Raw genomic sequence first — 25,958 nt, 5'->3', positions numbered from 1 at the left:
AATTAAATGGTCTGTGACTTTTTAAAACAGCTGTGAAAAGGGAAGAAAAATATGTCTGGTAGCTGACCTATAGCTTTTTTTATAATTTGCATTATAGACAAGATTTGAGTTCATGAGCTGGTGCTACTAGAATTTCCCTGTTTTGTTCAGTTAAAGACCATTAACGATACATTATTTTATGGATGGTAGGATGCTTAATGCTTTCTAAATAAACAAAGATGGGAAATGGTGGTTTTGACTTAAGGCTGAGATCTTTTTTGTCATTTCTGCACTACCTCATGTGCTGATTTCTAGAAGATACAAACTGTTCAGTTGCCAAGTGAGCTGTACTCAGTTGTGAATTGTGCTCTTCGTGTGGGATTGGTGATGTAGGATAACATCTATTTGAAGGGATTTTTTTCTTTGTTGTTCTGGTTTTCTTAATTTGCATTCCATCAGTAACTGGTTTGTTGGACACCCACAGAGAGCTTCTGATACGGAGCACTTTGAAGATGGGATATAAATGTAAAAATCTTATGTCAGTTAAATGACCTGTGAAAAGTTCCAGGCTCAGTGGAAATATTTAGGTTCTTTCTTAGTACTTCCTCTTTAAGATGTTGGTGGTATTTTGTTTCTGTTTCAGGAAATTCTAGGAAGAAGCTGATGTGTTCAGTGTGCAGTAAGAAATGTTCCTCAGCAACAAATCTCCAGGAGCATCGAAAGGTCAGTAAGATGAAGGCTGACTCACAGCAGGCACTGACTTCCCTGAGATGTGAGGCTATGCTGCGTAGGTCACTTGAAAGCTGCTGTAATGCAAGCCTTTGAGTAATCTCTTTCATGGTTACAAAGCCAACCTGTTTTAGTGTGGGTAGTTATTTTTGTAATCACACTTGGTTAAACCAAGTATCTTCCTAAAGTTTTCATGCATCCATTAGCAAATGCTAATATGTTTGTCCGCTGCAACATTAAGTCAGAGTTGCCTGCTGTTCTTCAGCACTCTTAAACGTCAAGCTAAATCTAAAGTGCATTATGTAATCACAGCATACATACAGACCATAAAAGAGGTTCGTGAGCCTTCCATTTTTGTATAAACCACAGTAATTTTCTTACTGCTTTTTGACATACAGATCACAGGAGTTTGTACTGTTGTTATGCAGTAGTAAAAAAAATTCCTCCTCAACCCCAAATTTTTAATGTCTTTTTGTTTATGTACGTAATATTTTATAACCAGAACAGGAGGAGTTAACAGTTGGAAAAGCATTTTTTGCAAATAAGGGTATTCATGTAGAAATACAGATAGACCATGAATGTGAGATCCTGAGTCCATTATACCCAAAGGAAGTGCCTTGAAGATTAATTTGATAAATCACTAAAACCCAGGAGAATCAGTTTTTGTCAAAAGCTACATTGTACTGTTTATCAGATTACCTGTAAGTCTTTAATAATGCCCTGGTTATAACTTGAATCCATTGAGGATATAAATGATATCAATTAAAATATGTTTCTGCAAATGAAATGGTGGGACCCCTCCTTTTTAATTTGTTTTGCTCCTTGCTTGTGTTAGTATGCCCTGCATTTCTTTTCTAATAGGGCTCTATTTTGTTATCATAGTGTGCCTTGCCACATATAATTACAAGCTTTACACATTGGCACAGGTTTTACGCATCAGGCCGTGAAAATGCAAAATACCCTGGTTAGTGTGTCCATCTTATTGAAACGTTTGTTCTGTTCCAGTAGTTGTAATTCTGTGCAGACGTTCTGACATGCTGACAAGCTTCTCAAATATCCCTGATCATGTCAGATGAGCACTTACCTTAAGAATCACTGTGAAGATTTTGGGTGTAAAAGTTAATTCATTCTTCTTGATTGGCTTTTCTTTTAAAATATCCAGAAGATGGGTATTCCAGATTTACACACCTACATCAGATAGTAAAGGAGATGGCACACAGTGATAATCATGCTGTTTGTTTGCCTGAATTTATTTTCTTTTGTAGGAAGTGGGGCAGGAATCATAAGCATTACCAAAAATACTTGTACTGGCAATAAAACCAGTAAGAAAATAGTAGATGAAACTGGAAGAAAAAGATTTTTCCCCCTACCAGTTTCAATGTAAAGAAATAAATTAGAGAGTAGAAAAGTCAAGTATAACAGAAAATGAGCCCAAATTACAGAAAGAAGTTGACAAATGCAGAGAAAGGAGGTAAAGAGGGTGGCTCTTTGTGGAGATAGACATATGTTTACTTTCTGAAGACATGCATTCCAATCTGTAGCTTTCATGTCATCTTTGATTTAAACTCATTTTTAGCTTTGTGTGTCTTGTGCACTGCCTGTGCCTTAAGTGTCTAAAGATAAGCCCTTCCTTAGCCATTCACAATTAAACTTTGCTGTCATCATCCAGACTGCTGCTTGTACCATGCTAATTTTTGGTGGCATGCCTTGGTTGTTTTGTGGAGTTTTTTAAAATTTTATCTCAGTAAATTCAAGGAAATGTAGGATTGTGTATATCCACCAGTTCTCTTTTCTCTTATCCTCCAGCTACCTTCTGTCTTATATTTATAGGAGTCCCTAATTTGGGCTGCTAAGTGGTATAATAGTATAAAAAAATTAAATTCCCAGCAGCACAACTCAAGAAATTCTGTGCAGGAGCCACAGAAGACAGGGTAATAGAATGAAAAGGTTTGTTGCAAGATTTCCTTTCTGCAAGCTTTGGTGTCCCCTGGTCGAACAAATAAAGCACCATTTGAACTGGAATCTGATAGTTCTGAAGTTTGAGTAAAATATGAAGTTAAATCACTCAACAGTGATAATAATGAGCAGGCAAGTGAGGGGACTGTTAATCTTCGCTGGTGCAGATTCCTGCTAAATTACTCCTTTTAACAGAAGGATCTCATGTTTTGGATTTAAATTGTTCACAGGAACTTACATTTAAACTGAGCAGGTACATGTGAATAGCACAGTTTCCCAGGCCTCTCCATGTTGCTCTACAGTTCTGTAATGGAAAGGGAAGAACATTCAAATAAATCCCAGGGGCTGCTGATTTCTTTTCCCAGTCAGAGTTGATAGCGCTGCACTTCCAGTGCTTGTAGGTAGACTGGGAGAGTATCTCTCTTCCTGGCTATACAGCTGTGGGCTGAGCTTCTCACTCTTACTGTAAGCATGTTTCTTCAGTGGTAAAGCAGCTCATCCTCCTGTTAAGAAAGAAGTTTAAGGACACCTTTGAGTGTAGGGCAGTAAGGCTTTTTTGACTTTGGAAATACAGGGTTGTGTGTCATTTGTGCTGGTGGCTTTCTGGATTTCTTAGCAGATTTCTTACATGAATATGTACAGTTCATTCAGCTGTATGCTGTCTGCTGGAAACAAGGGACCTAAATCAAGGTCGATCCTACTTTGGTCTGAGTTGGAGAGTGTATATAAAAAACTCCCAAGTCTTTCTGAAGTTTTAAAACTTTGTAGAGTGTGACTTCCTGCAAAATTGTTCTGAGTAGAGTCACACTTAAACATCCTCTTATTTCCAATCCCTGGCCCCCTTTTTTTGCCTGCCAGTGCCAAGCATCCCTTTTGGGTTTATTTCTGACCTCTTTATTCAACACTGAACATGGTTTTGTTCTACTGGGCGATCTTTATTTTTTGTTTACCCAAAGCTGCTCTCAACTGCCTTGTATTTTTCCAGCATTTAGTCCTAGATGCTGGTATGCGCTGCAGTGTTGAAAATACTGCATTTGTAGTTTGAGACAATGCTGCCCCTCCCCTGTCTAGCCTCTAAAAGCTTTTAAGAGAAACAATCCTGCAAGGGTTTGATTGTACTTTTTTTTTTAAATTTTCACAGAAGCTATGAAGTGGTTTCTGTGTTATTTTTACATGTGTCTTACTGATGTTCTGCTAAGTTATTCTGCATTTTTTAATACTTTCCTAATAATGATACTTTAAATGGATCTGTTAGTTAGTTAGAAGCACAGGTTATATAAACTTGTAGTATAGTTGTAATGATAATTTTTTGTTTGCAGTTATGAATTTTTATTTTTTGGGAGATGGTATTTTTCAGGAAGGGGTGAGCAAGGGGGAAATCACAGAATATTAATGTCTATATTAATATAATACAGCTACTGGCTAATTAATAGTTATATTTACTAGGGAATAATTTCTGTATATGCAAGAAGTATGGTCTTGTTTCAGACAGACATTTAATTACCATTAAACACTCATTTTGCAGGTCCATGAGATCTTTGAGTGTCAAGAATGTGACAAAAAATTCATTTCGGCGAACCAGCTAAAACGCCATATGATAACTCATTCAGGTAATGTGCAGAAGTAACACAGAGCTGTATGTGTGTGGATAGGTATTTAATGGATGTTGAGTTTCACAGGAATTAATTTTTTACAGAAGGCTTGATGAAATCTGTGTTGTTCTGGGCTGGGCACGCCAATATCAGGTTCCAAGGAGACTATCTAAGCCAGCCTTTCCAAGCCTTCCAAAAATCCAGTGAAGTGCTGTAGTCTTCTTCCTATTGCTGCCTTGTCGAGCTCTTTTGTTGTGTTAGCTGGTGTAGATGAGGTCAGTGAGCTGGGCGAAAGATTGCTACACAGATGGGGCAAAAGATTGCTACACAGCTTAGAGAGGAGGTGAAAAACCAGTGGTTGAGGTTTTATGCTGCATAGAAGAGGCTGGGAGCTGGGGTGTGCTGTTGGCAGTACTTGATACATGTACGAGTGTTTTCCTGTTTGTCTGTGTATGTGTTAGTGGGCTCACAGCTTCTGGTCAGAGGAGAGCAGCTCATGGCCGTGTACCACCCACAAACATTCCCTTGTGCCCGTCCTCTGCCGGCACTGGTCACTGTGAGCAGGGGGTGTCCCATCTGTAGGGTGGCAGTATGGCACAAATTGGCTGTGCCAGGATTTCTGGTCACTGCAATCCAGCATTTTCTGTCTCTTGCACGTGCGATTAGAAACATGAGGCAACGCAATCGAAACACAAGTATTGTTCTGTCAAATGCATTAGCATTTGAACAAATGCAGGATTTTACAGCTTCACGGGCTTACAGTTGATTTTCTTGGTGTCAGTCCACACCAAAAGCTCATTTCTTCTAATGTAATCTGTATCTCAGAGGCTCCTGGCTTTCTTTTGACACTTTTGGATAAGCATTAGGCTAGTTAGGTTGCAGTCACCAGTTGAAGCATAAAGGCATTTTGCATAGGAACTTTTAGTTTTGGAAGCTAATATGTATATTGTTAATTAAGTTTTAAAACATTTAAACTGTCATGCCCTCTTTCACATTTGTAATCTGGAAACACAGTTTTCCTCTTTGAAGTCATTCTCTTTTGATTTAAGCTAATTAATCAGAGTTTAGTTTTAGCAATGAGTATTGCAAAGAATGTGCCAATTTCTTGAGATACACCATGGCTCATCTTTTGTGAAGTGACTTAACTGTCTAACATAAAGGGCATTAGATGTCTTTCTAATTGGTTTAATCTTAATTGGGTTGACTTAATTGCAGAAATCTCTCTGAGGAGATGACTGTCTCTGCCTTTCATCTTCTCCCCCTGTATAAACAGGAGATTAAATGTCCCCCACTCATTTTCTGCAGAAAAACGCCCCTACACCTGCGAGGTTTGCAATAAGTCCTTCAAACGACTTGATCAAGTGACTGCACACAAAATAATACACAGTGAAGATAAACCTTATAAATGCAAGCTTTGTGGAAAGGGATTTGCCCACAGAAATGTTTACAAGAATCACAAGAAGGTAAAACACTCTGCTGTTGTTGTTTACAGGTCTGCCAGCCTCAGATTTGCAGATTTTTTTTTTCTTTTAAGTGGTTCATCGTTAAGCTCTGCCATGCTTATAAACATGGGATTAAAGTATTGGAGAATGTAGTTGTAGTGTTCCTTGTTATATCCAAAACCTCTAAAAGCTGAATCAGTTTTAGTAAACAAAAAAGTTAAATAAGCAGAAGTGTGCTTTACTTCTGCTTATTTAACTTTTTTGAGCACAATTGCTTGGTTAAAAACATCAAATCCATTTTGAGTTTTTTGGTTTTGGTGTTTTTTTTCTTTCTTTGTTTTGGTGGTGTTTTTTTGTTTTTTTTAAGTACTAGGTTACTAAATAAATGTTACTGATTTTCAGATGTCTTCAAATACATTTTTTATAGTGTAATTGGATAAAATTATGTGTAGTCCTCTTGCAGTCATTGTTGGACTTAGCAGCAGATGCTTTGGTGCAGTGTTCACATATTAACATCAGAAGAAACTACCTGAAAAATAGGCTCACAAAGGGATGCTCTGCCTCTGTTGATTGAAGCTCAAATCTGCTTGGCCTCATTTCTGTAATGCCTGTCATTAGTTTTAACCTAGGCTTATATTTTTATTGGCAAGGCTCTATCCAGGACTGCTGTTTCAGAATTACAAGACTGTAAAAAACGAAAAACAAACAAAAAACCAAACCAACAAAAAAATCCAACAACAACAAAAAACCCCCCCTCAACCCCCCCCTGATATAGGCATACATACAAGTGTTTCTCAGTGTGGCTCATGTTATATTCCATCTGGGAATTTGGCACAGGATCTTTGCACCATCTTTTTGCACTTCCAGCCATAAATCATGCAAGAGCAATAATAATGCCTCTCACAGGATGAAATGGTGATGACTGTCTAAAACAGAAGGCATGCAGTAGCCTGCTGAAGGACAAGATTAGTTCCCATACGTTATATTTTATATTGTAGACTTTAGGAAAATGGGACAGAATCTTTCAAATTGGATATAATCTGAGGGAAATACATAAAACATTATCTAGAAAGATACCTCTGTATTTCAAACTAATGCTTTTTACATGTTTCCTGATGGTAATTTGCCACTGATGGCTGGTAGGGAGTTTGGGTTGAAAATGGACTTCAGGATTAAGTATGAAGGAGTAAACACTTTGACCTAATTCTGTATTTAAAGCAGCAGCACCACTAGCATAGGCAAGAATTAGAGGCTCCACTTCATGGGAAAAATACTAAAATTTAGGCAGCTTTATTAGGTACCTAATTTTGATGGAATTCCGTAAAGCATGTTGTAATGCTGGTTTCCTGGACCTGTTTGCACCTAGTACTGGCTGTAAATCAACTCACTTCTATATTGAGGGAAACTTGTTCCTGTGTTTGCATAAAGATTATCCAAACAGCTGTGACTCTTCACCCATCCATGTGTAGGTCTCTAAATTCATTTGCTGAGTGAAGAGGTGAACATGAGAGACTGGAGACTGACATAGATGACCTCAGTTGCTTTTTTTAGACACTTCTCTCTCCATTGAGGAAACAACAGGAGGAGAGGTAGCAGACAGCAGAGAGGGGACTGTATGTGTGTGAGCAGAAGCCAGTTGTGACATACAGCTCAAGGATGTAGTGGTTTGGGATGCCAAAATAGCTTTGAGTGCCATGATTTTGAGAAGGCTGCACTATGCCTAGGCAAAGAGGACAATAGTTCTCTTGCTTGTCCACAGGAATGTTGATCCAGGCACAGTGTATATGTAAAACTTTATTGTGTACCATACTTCTATATATTTCTTCAGCTTGGGTTTTTAATGATTTTTAGATGTGTGTTTGCATTAATATGTCCTCCTAGGTTTTTTGTTTTGGAAGAAGAGAAGTTGAACTCTAGATAATTTCAGGGTGCTTTTCTGGGTTTCAGGATTAGGTTACTGAGCTAGTAGCAGGGAGCATAGAAAGCTGCAGTAGGGATGATGGGTGTGTAGTAGTAAAAAACACTTAATCAACAGCATTTACCAGAAAACACTCCTTTAAGTTTGATAGCAGCATGCTTTAAAAAACCTTTGGATTTTACAGCATGCTTACATGTTTTTTATATATAAGAGAATACAGGTACATTTTGTGCCTTTGAATTCTTGATTTGGCTTGTAGATGGAAACTTGTTGCTGTTGTTTCTCTGATCCCTGTGTGGGTTTTTTAAAGCTGATTTCATGTTGGAAGTCTCAGAATAAAAATGGCTGCCAAAACATGTGGTTTTAAACATCTTTCAGATGTGGGTGTCTGTTGGGTCATTTCAAAAGTGCAGAAGGAGATTAGTTCCTCAAATTTCACGGGAGGATTTCACTGAGAGATACACTCTCAGTGAAACTCAGTGCAACTGGAGATACACTCTCAGTGAAACTCAGTGAAACTGGAGTTGCCAAGAGTATAACTGCTCTGTTCAGTGGAGCATTGGGGTGTGAACCCAGCCCTTTTTGTTCTCTTAGAGCTGAGGCAGGAACTGTGGTGCCTTTCTGATCTGCTGCCCCTGCAAACAGGTGCTGCACTGCTCTGTGTAGGTGCATGGACAAGCTGGCGTTGCCACTTGCTTAGATTCAAAGGCTGGGAAGTGTTCTGGGACATGGAACCAGCTCAGACGTCCTCTGCAAAAGCTCTCACTGTGACTAAATGATCGTGTGAAGAATATGGTTCCATTTCTGTGACACAGCAAGAGAACAGTATCTGAAATGAAGAGGCAAATGTAGTGTGGGATTGTGCTACAGATAAAAGTAGTCACCTTTCATGCAGGTTAGATTGGATGAGGGTGCATGTTCTGAGCCATGTAATGCAGATCACCTCTGTGCAGGAGGTGATTTGCTCCATCTGCTCCTTCGTTACGATGTATAGAGGATGAGTTCAGAGAACAAAATACGAGGATATGGCAGTCAGCAGAAATAGATCATCAGACACAGGATTTTAAAGGGTTTATGGCTAATCCAGGGTTGTTTGGTCCTGGGGAGCATAATGATTTGAAACAACTGTATTCCATCAGTTGATCTGTTGGGAATAAGTAGCCTTGGGCTTGGGTTAAGCCTTCACAGATGCTGTGGTAGGAAAGACTGCCATGAAGCCCTCCATAAGAGCTCCTCCTCAGTTGCTGGGATGATCTGTGTACCCTTGAATGTGGGTATGTCTAGTTAGGTGATTTTCTTCCTAGTGAAGTTAAGATGTGCAGATGAATCTGTGTATTTTGATTAAAAGATGAGAAGAGCTCTAAAGGAGATGCTAAGGAGGAGTTCTGTACAAATGGCTGTGTTCTTCAGAACTGTCACGTGGTGAGTGTTCTAAAAGAGGGCATTTTTTAAATAAGCAGCATGAAGTCGCGCTTGCGAAAGGTGCCAGATTGACAGCTCTGGAGACTGAACCCTTCTATTTATCCACAGAACAGGTACAGCACAGACAGCAGCACTGCGAGCTTCCCCACAGTGTCTCGTCAATGTGTCCCAACCCTGTTCTGGAGGAACCCCCTGTTGAGGTGAGAAGGCAGTTCAGTCTCTTCATGTCCTGTCAATCCTTGGCCTCACTGCCAAGGGGGCTGAGCAGAGTATCGATTATTGCCAACTGTGATGGGAACCCGTAGAGTCTGGGCTGGAACATGCAGCAGATTGCAAGGAACATGAGATGTATTCCACACATCAGATGGCTCTCCAGTTGCCTTGTTGCTTTCAGTGACATAGGCTGAGGTCAAGGAATAGATTTTGAATCCAAGACCTCTGTATACCATTGCAGTACACTCGTGTTTTGGTACTGTGTGTGTGTGAGAGGACATTGGTGTTAAAATCAAACGGAGTTCAAGTCCCTCAGCCAACATCGCAATAACGATGCTGCCTCCCACTGCCCCCTTTTCCCTCTTGGTGAAAGGGGTGGCAGGAGCAGTTGTGTGGTATTCTGAATAGCAGAAATAGATCATATATATGTGTACTATGCTTGTATTTGCCCTTAGTAATTAACTAATTTACCTAATTTCCTGCATATTATAAAACACTTACTGTCCATCCCCTTGTCCTCTGGGCACTGCAGCTTCTAGTATGGTCCCTGTGAGCTAATAAAGTATTTGGATACTGATGCTTTAAAAACCTGCTTTCCTTTGCAAAAATAGTAGGTAATTGGGTATATAGTACATTAATCAGTACAGCTTATTATCTACACTGGGACAGCTGTTAATAACACCAGGACACAGAGAAAGTGCTTTGGAACTTATAAAAGTAAAATAAAGCTGGGTGTTTCCCAAGCTCCAGAAAAGAAATTTCCTTCAGCAACTCTGTGGTCTGGGAGATTCATCCAAGCTTAGCATTTTATTTTATTCATAGCTTTGAGACTGTTTTTCAGCTACAATGAATTTTTCTACAGCCAACAAAAATCTTGGTACTGTTGCTTCCATGGCTTTTTTTCTAGTGTTTTGGGGTTTTGGTATTTTTTAAATAAAAGAAGCTATATATCAAAGTAGTCTCATGATTTGAGAAGTTTTCTTTGCCAAATTTTAGATACTGTCATGAAAATGAGATTAGTTTTACCTTGAAACTTAACTGAGAAAAAAGGGGTTTGTGTGTGTTTAATTTTAAAGCATTTGTTCACATTAGTAAGTATTACAGGCCAGTGTTAGTACAGCTGAAGTAGTGTAGCTGAGCTTGTTCGTATTTTCCATAGTTATTCTGTGTTTTTGTTTCTGTTTACATGCACACCTCACATGACACTTGTGAGGACTGGGAAGGCACAGTTATTCCATAGCTGCTGTGCTCGCTTTCAGCATTCTGAATAATAGCAGAATGGTTACTTTAGTTCTTCATCCTCTGATGTTTCCAGTTCTGATATCCCCTCCTGAGTCCAGTCTAGAAAATTAGCTGTAATTACTGCAATGACAACTAATTGATTTCCATGACCCTTTCCTCTGACATGTAGTCTTACATCCACAGACCCATTCTGAAGAGAGGCCGTTCCAGTGTGAGGAATGCAAAGCCTTGTTCCGAACTCCCTTCTCACTGCAAAGACATCTGTTAATCCATAACAGTAAGTGCAAAGTCAGAGAACAAAACCAGCTTCCTCATATCTCACATTGGACTGGGAAAAACAGACATGGGGCACCTTACACCAGGGTACAACTTGGTGTCTGAAACTGTTACAAAAATTCTACTCTAACCCCAGGGAGTTAGAAAATTCAGAGCCGAATTCAAACCTTGCCTTTAAATGCACTTAAATGAAAATCAAAATACACTGTAGAAAATCTAGCAGTGATTTGAGGTCTGATGACAAGAGATTTATTTCTGCATTAAGTGTGGTGGTGTTACCTCCATTTTAAGAAAGGACAAATGGAAACAGAAATAAGTTGGTGACTTCATCAGCTTTTGTAGGTAATCTAGTTTAGAGCATGATGCTGAGATTGTCTCTCCTGTGCCAGTCTAGGCACATGTTTTAATGCCTCTGACAGAACAAGAGGAGCTCAGAGAAATTCTGTGGCCATTTTCCCTCATGAGTAGCTTTTCTTGGTGTTTTGTCCTTTTTTTTTTTTTAAACTGACTGTGTGAAGATTCATTTTTGGTGGAATTTTCTCCATCTTTAATATTTGCAGAGCCCTGGACTACCATTCAACCCTTTGAACATCAGCAACTTAGATTTGAGAAAACAGTTGTGATCTAAAATCCTTGTAGCTTAAAAGACAGTACTTTGTTTTGGGGAATATTCACATTGGCATAACTAAGAAAACCATTAATCTTTACTTTTTTAATCCTGCATGACTGTTTCTGTTAGATGAGTTACTGGGTTGGCATGTTTAGTTTGTTCTTTTACAATTATCTTTCAAAGCTTCTGCAATTTTTTAAAGCATTGCATGTTGTAATTTTTTCCCAATGTTAAATGTTTAAAATTATGGGGGAAAGAGTTAAAAACCTATTCAGTAACGTTTTTTTCGGATCAACAAGCTTTTTTGGACTATCCAAAAGCTGGAATTCACAGTATGCAGAATTGTAGGTTTTGCAGAAAGTCTCTAAAAACATCCAGTTTGACTTCTTTTTTGAAGAGGATGGTAGATCAGGAAGACCTGTTTTTTCTCTTCATCAGGTGAGAGGACCTTCAAGTGTGATCACTGTGATGCTACTTTCAAAAGAAAGGACACTTTGAATGTTCATATTCAAGTTGTACACGATGGACATAAGAAATACAAGTGTGATCTGTGTGACAAAGCTTTTGTCACACCCTCAGTCCTGAAGAGCCATAAGAAAGTGAGTAGAATCAACTGATCATTTCTTGTGTATCCTTAAGGTTGTGGTTAAATGTAGAATCCCCAGCTGCTTCTGCATTTCTGGCTTTTCAGTAGAAAGCTGTGATGGTCCTTACCCTGAAATGCTCATTGCGATAGTGGGGTTGTTGGTGGCAAGCACAATCTACAGCAGGTGCTTATGTTTAAATTCAGTGCTCCAGCATTAGAAGTGTGGCAGGATAGGACTTGCTGTCTCATTTCCGCCTATCTCTTTAATGGAACTGGGGTAACCTTCAGCAGGAAGCTTGCTCATTGCTTTGGCCTGCAGTAAGATTGATGTTAGAGGGAAGAAATGTAAAGGAAATAATTGTATTAAGAAAAATCAGCTGAGGAAGGACAGTTAAGGTGTTGCCACCTAAGTCAGATTGGGAGAATTTGTTCAAAAACATGCATGTGTTACTTGCCACATAGTATGTGCTTCATATATATGTGTAAAATTGGAATTGCTTTTGCTTTGTGCTCCTGTCAGACTAGGACTGGCTGTATTTGTGAGCCTTGGAGTTGTAATGTATTGCTCCCAGAAATCCTTTTGGTATTTGGGTGTAGGGAGGGAATTAATAGCTGTCTGTCTGGTATATCCCCATATTCCTGGTAGAGATACAAATGATTTCCAAATAACTGTATCCTAATTAACAGGAATTTAACATTCATATCTTTAATGCCAGGGAATGAAAACAGTGCAAGTCCATCCAGCATTGAAATGAGATCTCGTTTACTCTTGCTTTAGCTGCAGCATAAAATGTACTGAGATGTGGTTTTTATGATGTAATGAAGAATTTTACATCAATTCAGTGTCTTTCATAAAAATAAGAAATAATTTCCCAATCTGAAGAGGGTCATGTGCAAGCTCGAAACCTCAATAGTCAGCTGTACATATAATTGAATGTGTTATCTTTCCTATCTCATTTAAATTAAAACTTTCAAATGAAGTAATCAGAAATTTTCCACTGAAAGAACAGCCAGTTATAAGGAAAAGTAATTCAATAGACTGATAAATCTTCAGTTCAGAATTGGGTGTCGAAAGTACAATCTGAAAAGTGATAGTAACCTTGTATGTAATTGATTTCAAGGTAATCTTGCTGTTGACCACACAGGTTGGATGGGAGAGTCTGTGATTATTTTTTCTTTTTTGAAATAATTCTTCCTAAGTCAGTGAGGCCCTCTAGCCCTAAAAGCTTGACTTTGAAAGACAAGCTTAGTGATTTAGTGTTGGTGATAATTACAAAGTTACTTTTCATGATGAATTCTCTAACACCTAGAGCTCGTTAGAATCTCTGCCTGGTGTGATGGTAAAATACATAATAGAGATAATAGCAGCCAATGTCAATATAATTAAAATATCCCATATTCCACCTTTTTTTAATGCTGAATAGTCATTCTTCTCTTTCCTCACCCCCTGTAGACTCACACAGGAGAAAAAGAGAAGATTTGCCCGTATTGTGGACAGAAGTTTGCAAGCAATGGGACACTGAGAGTTCATATTCGAAGCCATACAGGTATTTATTATCATGAACAGAGAACACTTTCTAAATATGTTACAAGGTATAGGTATGTCCACCATTTATCTGTCTACAAACAGAGAAGCAAACTTTTACAGGTAGGCCTAACACAGCGTCTTTGTCAGACATTTTACCTGATTAATGTGTAAAATGCTTCGTCAGGTTTTATTTTTCAGGCTTCATTCAAGTAAGTGGCCTCAGGCAGCTGAAAGAGTTTTCTTTGTGATGACTTATTTCCAGCATTAAATGATACAGGTTTGTCTTTGGCAGTCAGAGAGCATCAGTTAACAAATAACCTTCCTGTGATATTTTCTTCATTCTGCATAAACAAGTTTGGCTTGCAGGGAGATGATAGTAATTTCTGTGTGCTGCTGGTGTTACCCATCAGTCTGTATGGAGCCGAAAGCCCCAGGTTTTCAAGTTGATAGTGCAGATGGCTCTTGGGAAAACGCTTTGGAGATGTCCAGGTAAAAATGCTTTTCACACATGTGCTGCTACCAATTACATTTCAGCTCTCTCAAGCAGCCTTTCCTAAATTTAGACTTTGGGCTAAGGTGGATTTCATGAAATCACAGAGCAGAGATCTCTAACCTTGAAGACAGAGCCCTGCAAAATTTGTAGTACAATTATAGGAGGCTGTGACATTTTGAACTTCCTTGAAGCAGCAAGGCACTGAAGATTTCTAGTACCTTTGTAAATGAAATGCAAGGGGAGAAACTGCCTTGCCAGGAGATGATACAGGTTGGAATTACAGGAATATGGACTGTGGAAACAATTTATGAAAGAATAATGTTGCAGGAGGGAACCTTTCAAAGCCTCTTTTTTTACCCAAGAAGCTGTCATTTTACAGTTACTAATTCAGGAGAAACACCTTGTGAAATTCATTTATAATGACCTGTGATGAATAAACTCTGGCCTTTTCCTCTTCCAGTCTAGCTGCTATTACAGTGTCAGTTACATTTTTGGTGGTTTGCATCCTTCACTGTGAGAATTAATTAGAAATTTTTGTGGTTGTTTTGGTCATTCTGTTATGGTTCCTGACCATTTCTTGATTATCCTGGTGAAACACGGTGAGGAGGAAGTTGCTGCTAAGTTCTGACTTGTGTAAAAATAAGTTACATGGCAAAACACCTTATGCAAAGTTGAGTAGAAAGCGCCATTACTGGATTCATGTTGTACGTCTGGAGAGATGGTTTTGTTTGGTGCTGTGCTTGAAGACTTCAGGCATGTTGTTCCTGGTCATAACATAAGTACACGGTTCATCAGAGGAAATTGTTGTCCAGTGTTCAGTGAACCTGAGGAAACACAGCTTTCTGAGAAGTAGCTTGCATTGTTCCCAAAGAATGTAAGCATAGCTGATGAAGTAAGTCCGGGTTATCTGCAAACAGGGTAAAAAAAGTTGAGCACTCTTAAGTTCCCTATAATGTGAAAATCCTTGAAAACTTTTCAGGGGATTTCTGAGCAGTAAGAAATTTTCACTTGATAAATAGAGCCACAAACTTACTTTATTCAGAGATGAATGTTTGATTTCTAAATGTTGCAGTGATTAATACTTCATCTTATTGGTATCTCCTAAATTCTGTGTGTTTGAATTAATCATTTCAAAACTGTGCCATCCTTTTTTACTTCAATCAGACTTCAAAGTATCACTTTTCATTCTGAGCTAGAAGTGAAACAAGCAGCCACTGTCTGTTTTCAAGAGCCACTGTCTGTTTTCAAGAGATGATTCAAATTTGCGAATAGGCCTTGAACTGGAGCTAAGCTTTTAGTGCCACTGAGCAGGCCATCATAAGTGTAAATATTTCAAAGAATTGTCTTCTTACCTTCTTGTCTTACTGATTACAGGTGATGAGGTTTGAGGTCTGTGTCCAAACATTTGTGTTATCCCATTTTCTGTGTGTCGTCAGCTAAACTTTGTGTTATTAGCTACTTTGTGTAAGAGGTTTTGTTCTGCATTTACGAAGTAAGTTCAGGTAGAGTTATTTTAAAGAGAGTTGTGCATCACTGTCGCTGTTGAGCCGCTAGCAGAGAAAAAGACCCGGATTCTCAGCGTGGCAAGAAAAGAGTGCTTTATTTTTTTGATTCCAACTAACATAGACTTTTCAGAGGTCACCCAGATTGGTCAGTCAGAAACCTCCCCCTAGGCCTGATTGGCCAGGCCTGAACTGTCCAAATCTCGAGACACTGTTTTTAATAACATCCAAACTTTATCTTTGTTTATAAAAACACAGGAGAAAATTCTCGTGGGAAAGACCTGTGCTAGCCACACATCACTTTTTGTCCTCTGTATTTATAATGTTGTACTTTCCAAAAAGTGAGGTTCTAGGATACACTTCTGTTTCTGTTTTGGAATTGTATTTTTGATCTGCTTAATAATCCATATACAAAAAGAGAAGCTCAATGGGGTTTTGTCTTTTATATAATATGCAGCATGTGTTCTTAAATATTGTTACTCACAGACATGCCTGCTTCCTGGATAAGCAATTTTCTTCCCTCTTCTGTCTTAGAATAAGACTCTGTAAATGAGCCCTAACAGTACTTGGCCTTTTGCAGAAACTGAGCTGGTCTGGGGTGAGTGAACATGACTGCATGTTCATGTATAGAGGGAAGGGGGTGATGTTTGCATCTGAACCTGGAGTATTGCTCTGTAATTCATCATCTGGGTTTCAGCCTTGGCATGACAGAGACAGCGCTCTGCAGGTCAGCTGAAACACTAGAGCACATTCTCCCTCTCCTGTATCCTGTTGCTTTATGACTTCTTAGGGTCACAGGGAGCTGGGGTTAATTCAGCAAAAGAATCCTTTGACTGTGATATGAATTCCTTGGCTTGTTCATATATTGTAAAAGAAATCCTATGGTCTGCTCCATGGGCTTGGAAACTGGGGGCCAGGAGGTTAATTGCTTCCCTGAAGTTTTAAGCAACTTTCAGTGTTAACAGTTTTTGGCTGCAGTTTGTGCAGCTTTTCAGTTACCTTATGCACAGCTGTTTAACTCTGTTAATTGCTGTGGGGTGTATGAATGGATGTGTGTGTGCCTGTGTAATCTGTATATAAACACACATTTTATCTGTCTGCTGTTTGTGCTGTAGCTTTCCTAATTAGTTGTGTCCTAGTCCCTTCCATCCTTGGGATGTAGCGCATCAAGTTGTGCAACAGTGAAAGTTGTTCTGAAGTAATTTATATTTGCAGGTAAACGTTAGAGTTAAGAAAATTAAGGGGTTTAACTGTAATTCTGTCCTTTCTATGGTGTCTTTTACTTATTATTACTTAGGGAATGATGAGGATCAGCTAATGACCATGAACGTCTTCCAGAAAATTCTTGTACATGCAAATATAGGTTAAAATATAACCTGATTCTGCTTTTGCCGTCACAGTTAGTCCAAGTCTTGATAAAAAGCCAGTAAGATAACTGTAACTTTACATCTGTCCTAAATGTTCTCTGAAAAGATGAATTTTTCAATTCTATGTCATTTGAAAGGCATGACTTACTCTGTCATTTTTGCATGTTACATGCTCTGGGATAAGCGTGAGTTGAGAAAATTCTTTATAAATTTACTTCCATATGCATGAGTAAAATATAATACCAAGAGATTACATTAAAACGACAAAGAGCATTTGGACCACTGACTTCTATATCCTTAGTGCCAACACAGTTAATCTTACCATTTCAACTTCCATAAGTAAAAATTGCTTTATAAACTTTCAAAAATACATAATTTGAGGTGTTGATTGCCCTCTTGAGACGTCTCCTGCACTGAGAGCCAGATGTTATGCACCTAATTTTGCCCTTATAGTGCCATTCCTACAGCTTAACTAGGCTTTTGAGTGTATTTACAATCATATTTAAGTCCCAACTGTATAAAAGCCTAGGTTCAAATTTTGCACTTCTAAGACAAAATTCCTGAGCATGCAAAATACTGGTTGTGGAATTATAGTAATAAAAACCTTTGGTTTTCAACAGTAGTTCAGTCATCTCTGAACACAGAAGACTTAAAAGTAGTTGAAGGAAGTAATGAGTTCAAGTACAGTATGACTTTAATTCATTACAGTGTAAAATATGCCACCAAAGGTTTAGTGACTAAACAAGCAGCTGTTTGTTCATGTACATAATAATGTAGAGCCAGGATCCTCATTCTAGCAGATCTTCTGCTGAATTACTTTACAAGAAATTTATATTTTCTTACATAAGAAAAAAGATAAAAAAACAAGCTTGAAAGGTCTTCCTCTCAGATGCCAGTGAAATACGTGAAAGAATGTATCTGTATCTAGTCAGTGAACAGCTTGCAAATGTCTACAGATAGGTTGTTTCTATTCAATAACTTAGAAATGATCCCTCTTTAGTCTACCCAATTAAAAAGGAGCTTGCAGAAGGTCTCAAAGGTAAGGATTCTGCACTTCTAAACCTTTCAGTTTATCCATCATTGTCCCTTTCATCTCCAGACAACAGGTAAATCTTTAAAAATACCTGTAAAGTCTCATGCAGCTGTCAGCTTGTCTGTACTCATGAATGAGGAAACGCTCTTTTGAGGGGTAGATTATTTGAATGTGACATCTTTAGATCACATGAGTTACAGATTGATCAATGCATGTTCTTTAAAAGGCTTAGTTGACCACTGGGTTCACTGAAGTAGTACGTGTTAATTCTTCATTCATAGGGAACCCAAATGGTTTGATTCCACTGATAGATGCAAAGAATGGAACTGGCTTATTCTTTAAAATTGTGTCCGTTTTTTATTTATTACTAAAATCTTGATATCACAGTAGAGCTGATGAGAGTCTGTAAGTAAGTAGTAATGTTAGTTCCCACTTTACTGCATGGATTCAGGTAGGCTTCTTATTTTGTAGGGTTATTTAGTAGTCTTTATGATTAATTTACTTGCAAATAGCCAATATCTCCATTATATCATTACAATTTTCATGGACCAGATAAGATAAACATTTTATTGGTCTTAACTAGAAATAATACGAATTCTTTGAATAAACCCTAAACTTTGCAGAAAACAAACCACCTCAGCTGTAAAAATACCCCTTCTATACCTCAAAAATTAAACCATGGCTAAATACTTACAAAAAGACAAGTAATAGAAAAGTTTCAAGCCTTCTGGTTTTCCCTTACTTTAAAAGAATAGGATTTGAGGTTTTTTTCTTATTAAATGTGTGACTATTTTTAGTGAATGGGAAATGCACATAGTTGATTTACATAGAACCAATTCTAGTTCTCCCTTGTGCCTGGAAAGTAAGTGGTTAAGAAGCATTCACAAATGCACAGGCTTAGAGTTATTCATCATCAGTGAAAAAACAAACCACCTGAAAAAACAGAGACATTTAATCTCTTGTCTTCAGAGTCTGCCAAATTTGAATGTTGGTTAAAATAAAGTAAGAAATTTCTCTAATTGACCCATACCTGAGGACTGTTTGTCGGAGAACAGGACTATTCTCAGAGCAGTCAGAGCTATCCCTTTCTTTATTTGGCTGTCCTAGGTTGCAATATAGATGGATTTAAGTATTCTATTACCACCAGCTGTGGGCTGTTAGCTGCTATCACCTGCTAATGACCCACTCCGGATGACAGGCAATGGGCCATCAGGGACCCACCGTGTGACTCATGGACTTATCTCATCCCATTGTGGGATGCTCTGCCCAGGAGGGAGGAGCCAGGTGTTCCCACCTGGATATAACCTGGCCTTGGAACTGCCTGAGCTAGCCCTGTCTACTGGGTTCCCAGAGGACCAGAGCTACCACTGGATCTTCCGCTGGAGACTAGACCTTCACAGGATCACCACTTCAACTGGACTACTTCAGTTGGACTGCTACTACCACCCTAACAGGGTGTTAGGCTGTATCTGACTTTGTCAGTGCTTTTCCTTGTATTATTTCACTTATTTTTAATTTCAGTCTGGACTTGTGATCTCCCACTGGTTTGTTTTCAAACCAACACACTGGCCCTCTATGAATATAAAATTACCTGTGCATTTGGTGTTTCTGGGTCTCGTCTTAGCAGATGTCCCTCAAGTATTTTATCATTTAGATCACAAAGTTAAGTTACTTAGCTCTTGGCATGAGGAAGCTGTTCCTGTGTGGGGACTTCTGTACCTTCTCAAGGGCTAAATTTTGAGTGTTTTGTGGCTGAAAATCAGACAGGCCGAAATTTTGTACAGGCCAGATCACTTCATTGTCTAGTCCAGATGTCATAAAGAAAGCACCTTGCTGCTGCAGTTGGCCAATCTTCTTGATTACTCTTCCGTTCCTTTCCCTTCCTGGAGTCCCTGGTCAAAATTACAATAATGCCTGAGAGATGCACAGTATGAAATGCTTTTGAAGATGCTACTCAGTATGTAGAAAACTGCCACCTCTACATGAGAGGAAGTTTAGTATTTTGAAGAGGTGTTTGTTTTCTGACAGGCTTACAACACCAAATTAGTGAAATTTACTGAACATTTTCTTGACTTGTGAATTTTTGATCTTTAGTCAGTGACTGGTTTTCTGGCATGTTCTAATTTAAATTCTGTTGGAATCATTGATTTCACTGAGTTAGTATTTAACTTAATTTTGATTCCTAACGAAGTCCTTTTCATGTGAGAGAAATTCAGGGCTGTGTATTTGAGGTTTATTTGTGGTTGTGTGTCCATATTTGTATAGTGCATTAACTGAGTTATGTTCAGTTAAGGACACCAAGTTTTTAATTTAATGAGAACACTGTTTAATTTAACGGCAAGAGCAGCTGAGGATAAATATGTGAAGCTGGCAGGTGCCCTCCGTGAGCAGTGTTCTAAAGCAGATGTCACAGATTATAATTTCGTTACATCCGTTAACCTTTTGCCCATCCTTACTTGCTGTTGAATGCTGTCATCACCCCCAGATTATCTCTGACTGAAAAAACCCTCTTGCAATTCCCATGCTGGGCTGCCCTGTGGATCATCTGGTATGGAGTGTTAAATGTGTGATCCAGATGGCCTCCAAACTCCTCCCCAGGTGAGCTGTCTTCTTTCCACTGCAGTTCAGTGATGGTGGAGTCTCCTTCTAACCCTCTCCCCTACCCTGGTCTAAAGTTAGAACTTTAAAAAGGATCATAGTTTGCTGTAACTGTTCTGAAAACTGATATTTTGAAATAATGCACATATATATTTATAAATAAAAACATATAATTTTTATTTTAGAAACAATCTTCTAATCCATATAATAAGTAGTTCACCATCTGAAAAGGAGCTGCATTTAGAGCATGTTCGATGGTCTGTGGAATAGTCTGAGGGACCAAATTGCTGTAATTATGTCTGTTCATTTTTGTTTTTAAGAAACCTAAAAAAAGCAATTTCTTGAAGCTGCATATGCTGCATGGGGTCTGGTGTTCAGTGCAGTTTGATGTAGGTCTTTTTCTGATGTTCCTGAGTGTTGACCAGAATCATTGATGCTGAATAGCTGAGCTGACTGAGCTCAGCTATGTATCAAAGTTCATAACCCGCCCCCCCCCCTTTCATAATTTCACTGTGTAATTCAAATTCTTCATTCCTTAAGAGAACAGTTCAGTTTCAATGAAGGGAAAGCCAGGGAATTCCTGTATGAAGGCTAACATGAATATCTGAGAGTTGTATTTAGGTAGCTAAGCAAGCTGCAGGGGAATGGGGACAGTAAATAGGACTGCAGATTTTACAGATAAAGTACAAGTAATGCCTGTGTATGGTTTGAAAGAGCACTGAAACTGCTGCTTTGGTTTGCTGGGCTCTTCAGACACTTTTGTTACAGTCTCTTCAGATTAGGGCTATTTCTCTGTTGGATGTCTCATTTGTTGGGAATGTATTTCTCACCTGTAAAGTTCATATTTGCTTCATCTTATTTGAGGTCATTGCTTCAAAGTAATCGCCGGTATTAGTGTTTATATCAGGTTTCCACCTAACTTGAGAAACAGCTTTTTTTTTGTGGCTCAGCTGGCTACAGGGAATGCAAAATACAGCATGAAAATAGCAATGCATATGACCAGTTTGCATTACTGTTTCAATCTCCTTACTAGAGTGTTACGGCCCAAGCAGCTGAGATAGAACTCAGTGCCCTTGAGAATGTGGAGGATTGGGATGAAATGGGAGAAGTGCCAGAAGAAAGTGAAGAAGAGATGGATTATCCCAGCAACCTCCCAGAAAAGTAGTACAAATAGTATAGGCCCGTTATCTCTCTCCAACCACTCGACGCATGCGTATCTCAGAGTTAGACATTGGTAAATTTAGACTGTAAATTACTTGTATTCACTTTTCTATTTGTCCTGAAAACTTGTAAACCCGCCTAGTTATGTATCCTTATAACCTGTTGTAGAGCCTTTGTTCTGGGCTCTTCAGATGTCTCTCCAAACTCTCCTATCCCCTATGTAACCCCCAATAAAGCTGAAGAGACCTCATCTCGTTCTCTCGCCTGAGTCGACTTCCAGAAGCCCAAATTCATCTCCTGTGTTGCTCAAAACAGCCCTTCTCCCCACTGAATGAACTTTCCTGTGGCATTTAAAGCACTTCTGGTTATGACTTCAGAAGTAGCCGCCGCACTAGAGGTCTAGCTGTAGTCACTGGAATCTTGAAATCTTCAAAAAGTAATGTATATTTGGGTTTGTTTCTTAATTGTTTTGTATCTGAGTTTGGGAAATCTGTGTGCTAAATTCAGTGTACATGCTGCCTTACAGGACCTGTAAGTGCAAATGTGTCATAGGAAACTGTCCTGACTCAAACTGGAAAGGAAGGATCTGGTGTTTAACTTCCTAAGATAAGGTGAATTAAGGTCCAGTAGGTATTGTGATCTCAAGCTAGAGATTGAGGGGAAAAAAAAAAGATACCAATTCTGTCATCACATGGTTTCAGATCAAAATCCCATATGTTTTTCAATCATGGAATTGTTTTTCATAATCCTTGTATTAAGGTTAAATTAATTTTTATTATGTTAAAAGCTTTTTTTATTTGTTCATACGAAATCTGGAAGTAGAATGTCTAGACTTTGTATTATGCTAAATCCACTGCAGTTTATCCCAGGATTATTTATTTGGGGTTATTTGTACAGAAGTGCCATTAATGTGTTGAGCAGTTAGTTCTGGTACAGCAGGGACATGACAGTCAGCTGTAACTGGAGGATAAACATGATATTAGTTACATTTTACTTACATGAGTGTTCTGTTATTTTAATGAAAGCAATAGTTTGTTTAGAAAGCAGATTTTAAAAACACCCAAACATAAACATATTTTGATATTTTATATATATATCTACATATAAAAATGCCTTTATATAAAATGCAGAGTGCAAATGCCGTAGTTGTCATTTGGCATTGACTTTACCTAAGGTGCACCCCCTCTTAGTGTGGTGTTACCTCACACTGACACCATCTCTCATAAATGTGCGTCTAACAGCAAATCCAAGAGGAAATTGTAGAGGTAACTCATTGGTAATTCACTTTCTTTCACTTTGATTCTTAGTAACTCCTTGTTGTGAAGACAAGAGAAATAGAGGTACATGACTTCCAAGACTATTTCATTTGCTGGTTTTAGTAATTTTTACTTTTAATCTCCTTGTTAGGGATCCATTCATTTTCTGATCAGAGGAGTTTTGCATCTGGAAATCTCCACAATTTCTTATGCACAAGTTGACCTGAAATTAATTACTCCAATGTCTATAATTGGGTTTTGGTGGTCTTTATTTGACTGTAGATGGATGTGAAAGTCCTGATGGATAATGTCACCTTCCCAGAAGCTTTTATCACATGGCCCTTGCTCTCCAGTTTGTCTCAGTGACAATCCTAAACTCTGTTGAAGCACAAACCCCACTCCTTTGTGGACACTTGCAATAGTTGTGTATGAAATATTGCCCTTCAGCAAGCTTTCATGTGTGGGAAGAATATTTTTAGCATTCATTCTTTCAGATCTCTCTTTTGCTCTGTTGTCATCTCATTCCATTTGCTTATCACAGTGTAAGAGAGAGTTAAACTGTTCCTGTTCATCTTACAGGACTTAGAGTGGGACAGAGGATGTAAGACGTCTCTTGGGGAACACCTGCCTCCCCATAGTCTCATTGAGGAATCTGGAATCATTCGGATGAGAAACTGATTGGTAGCTAGAATAATGTTTGCCTAGGCTGGCTCAGAAGCAAGGAAGGAAGTTAATTTTTACCAGAGATAGAGGAGGTAATGTAGGGTTGTAATAATCATGCCAAATCTCCTGTCCACAAGATCAGATATTTAATCTAAGTTAGTAACCTGGGCTCCTGAGACACTAAACAGAGAAAAAGATGCACTGTCAGAGGGCAGTTGCTTCAGTTCTGAGACAGACAAGAGAAGCCTTTCCAGCGAGCAAATAATGAGAAATTTATGCTAAGAAACTTGGCTGTTGCTAGCACAGATATATTTCAGGCAGCTCATTGTTTATTTTGTAAAATCCTAAAACCTTTTGAGGTAGAAGTTACACATTCAAAAGATGTGTATGCATAGGATAAACAGTTGTGTAAGAACAAGGACACTTGTATAAATTTTAAGCATGCAGGCTGCAAAGATTAAGTGAAAGAAAATCACAAAAAATAAGATCAACAGTAAAATTACTTAGGAACATATCTTAAGTAGTTTCACTGGCAATTATTGACACAAGTGTGTGAGAAGTTGTCTGTATAATTTAGAAAAACAAGATGGCTCCTAATTTGAATGTCAAGTCAGAGCTGGAAGTCTGAGTTACACAGTAAACTTGGTATTTTGGAACAGTGAAGATTTTTGACGCTGGACAGTATGTAACAGCAGCTCAAAGCCTGACTTTTTCAGGTGTGACTCGTTGATGCGGAGTCATATTGTTGCCCTCTACTGGCATCTGCTGAAAGCTCCTAAGGCCTTATCAAGTACCGTGGTGCCCATGGTTGATTTCAGAAGGACACTGGTAATCTGTTTCAGACAAGCTCCAGCCCGTCCTTTGAAGGCAAAAGGCTTTCTCTTTAAAGAGACTTGGGGGTGGGGGAGAGAGGGAGGAGGGTACAACTCCTACCTGTCATCGCTCACCTTCTTAGAAACTGCTGAAAGCTTTGAATTCTACATTCAGAAGCTCCCAAACATAAAAATGTCAGCTGAATTAATTAAATATTTGAGTACTGACAACTGTTGGAGTGTTTAAATTTTGGAGGCATGAATTAAAGGCATCGAGGGTCAGGAGAGAGAGGATCGTATATCAAACTGCTCAGTGAAAACACAGCTCTGACACAGAGATTGTTGTCATCATCCTAAAAAAAACCCAAATCCCAGTTCACACAGTTGTGCTTTCTAAGAGATGAGAGAACACAAGAGAGAAAAATATTTGTGTGTCACAAGTACCTTGCTGCACCATCTTGTGCTGCTCTCATTCACAGTACCTATGCAGGAGTAAAAGACAGAAAAGAACAAAATACTGTCTACAAAATAGGGGAGGGTGTCCATCCTCTTCCTTAAATAATCATCTCACCTCAGGTGCCCTTAAATCTTTACACAACGCATGGATATGGAGATTTCATGTCCAGCAGTGACTCTTAGTTGGTATCTTTGGCATATCAGTGAAATAGTCTGGTTTGGTTTTTTAAAACTGTAAAATGTAGTTAATCTTACTTGCCTATTTTAGAAGATTCAGTATGAGTGTTAATAAGTGCTTGACATTTGGTCTATGTTAAACTTATCCATGCAGAAATACCTTTGTGAGCAGAAAGCTCTGCATTGACTTCATAAAATAGGCTTTGCTTAACGGTGACAAACATATTTGAAAAGTCCCCTTCGGCATTGTGGTTGTGCAGAACAAAATCCATTTGGTTAACAGAAAATTTTCTGTGTTCTTAATTTTTTGAACTGTGTTCTGCAGTGGAAACAACATGATCTTTGCTTTTAAAGCATTGCAGACAGGAACAGGAGGCAATAGACTCAGATTCCAGTGTATTGCTTGAAGAGTTAAAAATTAAAATGCATTTCTCCCAAATGATGGTGCTCAGAAACTCTTGACTGTTTGTTTCTGAACAGCTCAGTATCCACATTTCACTAATGTGAGTTTGGGAAAATTGGTGCCAAATGACACCAGTGTAATGGAGCATTAAACAAATATCTTTCAGATATGGGATGCTGCAAGGGAGATGCTGGGATTGTTCTGCTTCTATTTCAGTCATAAATTGTGACACAAATATTGCAGAAACTTTTGATTAACTAGCTTCTAACACAGATGGAGAATTATAAAAGAGTGGATTTTATATTCCATTGGGATTCTGTCACCCAGAGGCCTCTGATAACGACCAAATGTGAAATGGAAAAAATATGTGGGAGCAGTTAATGCCTAACCATAAAAGTGACCGTGTGTAAATCACTGTAGAATGTGGTTTGAGCAAGGGCATTAGGGGTTTTCTTTTTGTTTATTTTCCCCCAAGGCTGTCTGTGTGTATTCATATATTGCTGGTGCAAAATTAGTCTGCAAAGAGGAATATCTTAATCCAGCA

General features: G+C 38.6%; 1 protein-coding gene across 5 annotated transcripts in view; it reads left to right on the top strand.

Moving 5' to 3' along the window:
- Positions 1-25,958, top strand: part of PRDM5 (PR/SET domain 5) — a 64,486-nt gene that overhangs the window by 21,457 nt on the left and 17,071 nt on the right. For 3 of the 5 annotated variants that reach the window (XR_014851553.1, XM_085057804.1, XM_085057801.1), the window contains 6 exons: positions 623-702; positions 4,190-4,274; positions 5,562-5,719; positions 10,677-10,770; positions 11,818-11,978; positions 13,419-13,512. Coding sequence is in view for 4 of the 5 variants with exons in the window: in XM_085057804.1 (XP_084913930.1) it covers positions 623-702; positions 4,190-4,274; positions 5,562-5,719; positions 10,677-10,770; positions 11,818-11,978; positions 13,419-13,512 (672 nt within the window). In the remaining variant the exon portion in view is untranslated. Of the gene's footprint in view, positions 1-622; positions 703-4,189; positions 4,275-5,561; positions 5,720-9,146; positions 9,239-10,676; positions 10,771-11,817; positions 11,979-13,418; positions 13,513-25,958 lie in introns of all 5 variants that reach the window. The other 2 variants (XM_085057805.1, XM_085057802.1) reach the window with 2 other exon arrangements.

Source organism: Lichenostomus cassidix, chromosome 4 (genome assembly GCF_008360975.1).
Source record: "Lichenostomus cassidix isolate B80296 chromosome 4, HeHo_3.0, whole genome shotgun sequence".
Lineage (NCBI taxonomy): Eukaryota > Metazoa > Chordata > Aves > Passeriformes > Meliphagidae > Lichenostomus > Lichenostomus cassidix.
This window is presented reverse-complemented; position numbering and strand designations above follow the sequence as displayed.